This window comes from Corvus brachyrhynchos, unplaced genomic scaffold, assembly GCF_000691975.1.
Source record: "Corvus brachyrhynchos isolate BGI_N302 unplaced genomic scaffold, ASM69197v1 scaffold58, whole genome shotgun sequence".
In the NCBI taxonomy this organism is placed as follows: domain Eukaryota; kingdom Metazoa; phylum Chordata; class Aves; order Passeriformes; family Corvidae; genus Corvus; species Corvus brachyrhynchos.
The window spans coordinates 336691-344186 of record NW_008239539.1 but is presented as its reverse complement, the minus strand read 5'-3'; the positions used below and the strand labels follow the sequence as shown (position 1 = coordinate 344186).

The 7496-nt window shown below is 56.6% G+C and overlaps 1 protein-coding gene across 1 annotated transcript in view; it reads right to left on the bottom strand.

The window, feature by feature from the left end:
- Positions 1–15: 15 nt before the first annotated feature.
- Positions 16–7496, bottom strand: part of TMEM8A (transmembrane protein 8A) — a 16087-nt gene continuing 8606 nt past the window's right edge. Inside the window, exons 7-14 of the mRNA XM_017741225.1 lie at positions 7206–7462; positions 6390–6483; positions 5692–5815; positions 4888–5024; positions 2900–3078; positions 1951–2097; positions 1445–1561; positions 16–991 (exon numbers count right to left, since the gene is read on the bottom strand). Of these exons, the coding sequence (XP_017596714.1) occupies positions 695–991; positions 1445–1561; positions 1951–2097; positions 2900–3078; positions 4888–5024; positions 5692–5815; positions 6390–6483; positions 7206–7462 (1352 nt within the window). The 3' untranslated portion in view covers positions 16–694. The remainder of the gene's footprint in view (positions 992–1444; positions 1562–1950; positions 2098–2899; positions 3079–4887; positions 5025–5691; positions 5816–6389; positions 6484–7205; positions 7463–7496) is intronic.

Sequence of the window (7496 nt, the reverse complement as noted above, 5' to 3'; positions counted from 1 at the left end):
GGTCGGTGCCTGCCGCCTGCATGTCCCCACTTGGGTATTTTCACAGTCCTGCTGGGTCGGATCCTGAATCCAGGGCCCAAGTCCCAGCCTCATTTCCTCCCCACAGAACCAGGACTGGGTAAGAGCAGCAGCACCTGTTTCAAAGGGAGAGAGGCTCCAGACTCCCAAGGAGATGGCAGCCAAGAGCCCAGCACGTGTTGGGATCAGCTCCCTCCCTTCCCATCAGCACCAAGGGCAGCATTTGCTCCCCAGAACAGAAGAAACGTGTTCTTCTCTTGGGTTCAAGTGGTGACTGCAGGATGGCAGGGGAGGTCCCTGTCCCACATCCTCTACCAGGACGGGGTGCAGAGAAGAGCCCAGCAGCCAAAGCCTTGGCTCCAGCTCAGCGTGGGCTAAGCCCAAGCCTCGTGGATGCAGCAGCGGGGGAAGAAGGGTTGGCGATTTCCCCCAGGGCTATGGGGAGGTGGTGGACAGGCTATTCTTTGATGTGGAACCATGAAGAGCCTGCCCCACCCCAGCAGAAAAGCAGAGGTGGCCCCAAACTTTCTCCACAAGACCAGCCCAAACCATCTTCATCTTTAAACCCAGCCCATGCTGCGCCCTCCTGTCCAGGAAACAAGCACGTCTGACGTGCAAGGGGCGGCCCCGGCCAAGAACAGCTTCCCCATCCCTCCACCCCTGTGACCAGGACACCTCAGGTCACAGCATAGAGCTCCTCACGGTCGTTCTGGCAGATCTGATAGCGACATGTGAGCTTCTGGGACCAGGCCCAGGGCTTCTTATGCTTGTCCCGAGGAGGGAGCAAGAAAGCGACACTGCAAGCCACCAGCACGTGCCAGATGCTGTGGGTGTAGAAATAGTTCTCATTGGTTTCCATGAAAGCGTACACTGAGATGGCAATGAAAGCCAAGGTGATCCCTGGAAGGAGGTAGAAAACCCAGCGCTTCCACGAGGAGGGGTAACAGTGCCTGCGCTTCGCTCCGTGGTGAACCTGGGGGGGTCAGAGCACACGAGGGTTGAGCAGCCAAGCAGAGGCTTAGGCAGGGGGGAAATGGACCCCAGGGCATCTGCCAACCTCCCAGGGTGCTTGCTGTCCCTGAGGAATTCAGCCCCCCGCTGCTTGGGCCCACCTCTGCTGTGCAAAATCTCCCCACCAGCTGTGGCACCAGAGCCCAGTGCAGAGGCTGCAGCTCCTGCCCAGGGCCAAGCCACAGCCCATGTTTCGGGACAGCACTGCAGCTCCAGGTCTGAGACCCAGAACCAGGGGATTCCTCAGCTACTGCAGGGCTGGAAAGTGAATCCCTTGCCCTGCCCCCTCCACCTGGATGTTTCAGGGTGACCAAGGCATGCCTGTGGATGGGCTGGAGCCTTGGGTCTGCTCTACCGCCACCATTCCCCATGGGGAGCAAAGGGCAGCAGGTCCTGCCTGGCTGCCCTCACTTACCCACGCTGTAACCATGATGACAAGGGCGAAGAGGCAGGGACCCATCATGTTCCACACCCCTCTGCGGTCCAGCTGCAGGGACATGGCAATTAACAAGGTCCCCAAGACGAAAAGGACCTGGAAAAGAGACACCACCACTACTGTCAGGAGCTCATCTGTTGAGAGAGTACAGCCAGACATGCTAGAGGCAAGGAGGACCTCTTCTTCTCGCTACTCAGCTCTGCATCCATGCAAGAGTCAGGAAAAACACTTTCAAGGGGAAACCACAGAACCCACGAACCTTTACCCCAAATCTCAGGGGAAATCTTCAGGCCCAGCCCCTACAAGCACACAGGTCCACGAGCCAAACTCCTGGGACAAGACAACCCAGGGTGGCATTGGGTGACAAGCAGGCTCTGTCACCCAGCTGTGTCATTAAAACACAGCGGTGAGAGGGCTCAGCGTGGCCACTCATGGCTTGGCTGGCTTGGGTCTGGCTGGGCCACGTGGGGTCACCTGACACTCACATATTTCAGGATCTTCTTCACACGGGCCATGCACAGGATGGTGACCCAGATGGACACCACGGAGCCCAGGAAGTCGCAGTACTGCAGGGTGTCGTAGTCCATGATGCACATCACAGCCACGCCTGGCTGGTCACACGCGTGGTAGAACTGCGGCCAGGGACAAAAGCAAAGGTCAGCATGGACCCAGCAGCACCACATGGCTCACTGGGAAGGGGAGGCAGGAGAAGGCTCAGCCCACAGGCAGGATCCCTCCTGCAGTGGCTCCAGGAAGCTCCACCAAACCACTGTGGCATTATGGAAAGCAGGTGAGAGCAGGCACCCTACCCCGTCCCAGCAGTTCTGAAAGGGCAGGACATAGGAGCAAGTCCAGAGCAGGGACATGAAGTTGACAAGAGGACTGAAGCACCTCCCCTATGGAGACAGGCTGAGAAAGTTGGGGCTGTTCAGCCTGGAGAAGAGAAGATTGCATGGAGAACTCATAGCACCTTCCAGTGTCTGAAGGGGGCTACAGGGAAGCTGGAGAGAGACCCTTCTCAGGAACTGGAGTGATGGGACAAGGACTAATGGGTACAAATTGAAAGAGGGAAAATTTATGTTAGATATTAGAAAGAAATTTTTGACTCTGAGCATGGTGAGACACCGAAACAGGTTCCCCAGGGAGGTTGTTGATGCCCCAGCCCTGGAAGTATTCAAAGCCAGGTTGGATAAGACCTTGAGCAACCAGGTCTAGTGGGAGATGTCCCTGTCCATGGAATCAGGTAATTTTTAAGGTCCATTCCAACCCTTCAGCTTTCTTGGATTCTACAACGTGTCCATGGAGGTGCTTGTCCAATGATCCCAGAAGCTCCTTGTGGAGCTCCAGGATGGGCTGCTCCATCAAGGGCTTCAGTCTGGTGCAGCATTCCCAGAGCTCAGGGGGAGGTGTCAGGGGACACAAGGCAGTCCCTACCGTGGAGAAGAACATGGTGTAGGTGTAGACAGAGGCCTCCACCAGGTAGTAGCGATAGACAGCGACTGCAATGGCGGGCAGGAACATGAGGTTGCTCAGGGTGAGCAGGAGCGTGGCCAAGTTCTGTGCACCCACGGTCTGGGCCTTGGTGTCATCCGTGCAGCTCCAGCCGCCCCAACCTGTGGACAGAGAGGCTTCTGTGGATCTCACAGGCCCTGCCTTGTCCTCCCACAGTACCCAGCAGGAGCCTGGAATGGTGGTCTCATTACTCGTTGCATGCTCTGCTGTGGGAAGCTGCAGAACCCCAGCAGAGCCCTGTGGCTGCCCTGAGGACATTCCCCCAGGGTGTTTCCATGTAGCAGAGGCCATCCTACATCCAGACTGGTACTTTCCATCCCTACAGTAACTCAGCACACATGCTACTTGCTGCTGGAACATCAAGCACTCAAGATTCAGATGCTTCACATGATGGTGTAAGTTGGATGCAAGATCCCTACAGATCCCAGGAATCAAGTGGAGAATGATCCCCAGCACTGAGGCAGCCACTGGGCTCCTCTCCTACCAGCTGTCACAGTAGGGCAGACCCAGAGCCAGGTCAGGCTGCTCTGGACCTTCCCCAACAGACTTTTGAATATATCCAAGGATGGAGACCTGGAAAGTGTGCAAAAATGAACAGCTCTGAAAGGGGAAAACATGCATCTTCTTCACTTCAGGTGAAAATTTCCTTGCTGCAGCCAATGTCTGTGGCCTCTTGCCCTTTCCCTGTGCTCACCCTGCGTAGCTGGCTCCAGGGTCCCTGTAACCTCTGTGGGCAGCAGAAAGTGTGACTGGTCCCACTCCAGCTTCTCTTCCACAGGCTGAACAAACCCACTGCCTCAGCCCATGGTGACATCCAGGGCTGCACAGGAGAGTGGGAGTGAATGTTTCCTAAAGGACAGTGCCTGGCACAAAACACAACTCTCAGCCTCTGACTGGATACCAGGGACTGAACTGAGTCAATCTCTATGAACTCAAATCTGCCTTTTCTTTTCTAAAATTATTTAAATTATTTAAAATAAAGATTAGGATGGCCATGTCCTTTTGAAAAAAGGAGGTCAGCCACAGGGCAGCCGGGGTGTGTGCAGGCACTCCATGGTCAAGGAGCAGAGTTAACAGTAGCATCCATCCCATTCCAGAGTCACTGGAACTCACAGCAGCAGCTCTGCCCTGTGTGCTGGCTCCCTGCCAGGCAGAGCCCAGGGAAGCTCCTCTCTCCAGTTTATTTCTGGGTCACAAATATGCAGATGGGGCATTTTGCTCGGAGTGATTCAGCAGAAAGCTGTCCTCATCCTGATTCCCCAGTTCCCTTAAGGTGCTCTGTGCTTCCCAGAACCTGGCAGCCCTCAAGGAAATTGGGATGCTGCTCCCCATCTCGCTCCTCACCCACCCTCAGCACTGCAGCAGGGAGGTCCTGGCTCAGGCCCAGAGCAGCAGGGAACCACATTTTGCCTTGTCCTTCTGCTGAGAACAGGTACACAGACCCACGCAGGCACAGCAGAGCTCATCTTCCCTACGCCACAGACTTCCCAGGTCATTAAGATAATTAGGAGCTGACACAGATATTCCTCCTCCAGGGGCACCTCCGAGTCTAAGGCTCTTGGCAGGAGACACACAGGGACCGCAGCCCGGCCTCATCACATGCCATACCAGGAACCTACACAGCCAACCTCCCTGACAGGCACAGGCTCTCACACAGGCATTTTCAGGCACCCTGATCTCTCTAGGGATGCTCAAAAGCACTTCTCCAAGCCCTGGGGGACTCCAAGCTGTCCTCATCCCAATTCCCCATCACCCTTGGGCTGCTCTGTGCTTCCAGAACTTTGCTTCCCCAGGCACTGTGACACTGCCAGCCATGACAGACCCCAGGCTCCCCCACCCAAACACCACCACTCTAAATTGTGTTGTCCCCTCGGGGAGGATGGCAAAGCTCCCCAGGAGAAGGCACTCACCAGCCTTGCAGCTGCAGCCAGCATAGAGGTAGCCGTGTCTGCGCAGGAGGCTGCACTGCCCGTAGGGCCCGCAGTCGTTGAAGCAGGGCGTGAGGTACGCGAACACTGTCACTTTGGCTTCTGCACTGGTACAGTCCCTGCAAGCACAGCCCAAGGTCCCCTTGGTGCCACAGGCCTTGGGGCAGCCCTGTGCCCTGCTCCTGATGGCCAGGCCATGCTCCTGCGTGCAACTCCCTGGTGGTTGGGGAGCTGCTCCATCCCTCCCAAGAGCCAGGAGCAGAGTTTGCTCCCTCGCCACTTGGGCTGCCAGACTGATATCCAGGTGGGTGCCAGCTCTCCTCAGACCCCCATGGCAGACCCTGGTGCCCATGACTGTCCTCAGGACCAGTGTCACCAGTGCTGTTTTGCATCATGCACTTGGCTCCTTACACAAGAAACCAGCAAGAAGGTAAACTGCAGGAATTCGGGTACAGCTGCCTGCATCTCAGAGACCTCCCAGAAGGGTAACAGCAGCAATTATTTCCCAATTTATTACCTCCAAATCCACCTGGGGAAGGGGAAGCTCACCTAGGCAGGCTCTACCATCTGCAGTCTACATGAGATGTGCCAGCTCAGCATCAAAGCAGCTTGGGTGCTCACAAGGGAGCATGTCAGCAGGGCCACCCACCTCCTTGTCCCTCTCCAGCCCCAGTTCAACCGCCACCAGGTGAGAGGAGCCCACAGCCCGGACATGAGGACAGGGAGTTAGGTTTGCTCACACAAGCCAAGGGCAGTGGGATGTAGCAGGATGACATCCAGACTCACCCCTGTCCCCTGGGGCAGAGGACCTGCAGGGACAGGAACCAGTCATCAGTCTGTGGGTACAGGACAATCAGCATCGCTTCCCCAGAGGACGTGCTCACACTCAGAGGGTAGCCCTGGGAAAAAGCTGAAAGAAAAGAGGGTGCTGTGATGTGCCAGGGCTTGAGGAGAAGGGCCCACAGCAACCCCAGGCTGAGACTGACCACACAGGAATCAGCTGCCTCCTGTGGCTCCTTGCTCCCATGCTCAGGAGGCACCAGGCACATGAGAGGACCCCTGCTCCCAAGACCCTTTTTCTTGAGTTTTGTCTTTCATCTCAGTTCCTGGTACATGTCTGAGCAGCACAGAGCACCTGGAACAGCCTGTTGTCTTGGCTGGTCCTCCAGTGCACAGCTTAGCTGCTTTGCACAGCAGCAGTATCTTCACCATCCCCAAACCTCCTGCCAACAAGGCTGGAAGAGCCCCAGCTGGTAACCAGTCCTTCCTTTGGTGGAAGACCACCAAAGGTGGTGCCAGACCACCACCTGCACCCCAGCACCCTGGGAATGTGCCAGCACAAAGACCTCATGAGGGTTTGTGCCAAAACCGGTTTCTCTGGGACACTCCATGAGGTCCTGAGTCTGTTAATACCTCTCCAGGTCTAAAAGCAGAGCCCTGAGATGACATAGCTGAGCTGGTGGCAGTGCCAGCATCTCTCCTACCTGTGCTGCAGTTCTGTGTGGCGTTGAGGGACAGCACTGGTGAAGCAGCACTCACACAGGCTACCACGGTGGCATTGGCCAGGCTCACAGACGTCTGTGCAAACAGAGCATTGTCCCATGTTAGAGTGCCCCGATGCCATCCCCCTGCACCATTTGTCTCCCACAGTGCCCATGGGACAATAAATCCTGCAGGTCAAGCCACCCATCAATTCAGAAGGTTTCTGGTTCACTTGACCCCGTGTTGCCACTGTGTTGTGTCATGACTAAGAGGCAAGAGACTCTCCTGGGGGACCCTCCCTGGTGAGCTGCCCCAAAGCTGGGATACTCACACATCATTTCAGCACCAGCACAGGGTGGCACAAGTCAGAGTCTGCAGAACATCAGGGCTGAGCTCTGCTCCAGCCCTCAAAAAGTTTCATGGAATTTCAGGGGGCTGATTTTGGTGGTGGTGGGGGTGGGGGGATGTCACTGAAGGAGCCTGGGAATCAGTGACTTGGACAGGAACATCCCTGGGTTCCCCTGCTCAGCCTCCTCTCCCGGTGGCAAGGTGCCAGGCTCCCGTGGAGAAGATGGCATTGCAGCTGCTTTCCATTTTGTCTCCTCTGCGTCACTGCCGCAACATGCCACAAGCTGTGGCATTTGAATTGGAGCTGGCAGGTGGGACACGCTGGAAGCAGCTAAAACAGGCTCGGAGTGTTTTGTAACAACGAAAAGAGAAATAGTCCCACTGGTACCTACAACCTCTGGAGCATGCAGCCCAGGAGCAGGGACACAGCCCTGCCAAGGGCACACAGCGCTGTCCCTCAGCCTACACACCTTGTTAAGCAGCAGATTGACCACGAGCGATCCCCCGCTGTCCATGCCCGTGTTCAGGTTGAGCAGGAGGACGGTGGGGGACAGGGAGTTCACGGGCACACTGGGACCGTTCAAGAGCCGGTAGCGCACGGACACCACGTCCAGGTCCTCCCTCACGACGGGCTGGCTCTGCAGGCAGGAGCTCCGCTGGCTGGACACGTTGTGTGGAGCCTCTCCAGCAGCTGGAGCAGAGCTGCCTGCTGCTCCTGGTCTGGCACCAGCCTGGCTCTGGTTTAGGGTGATGAAGTTAAG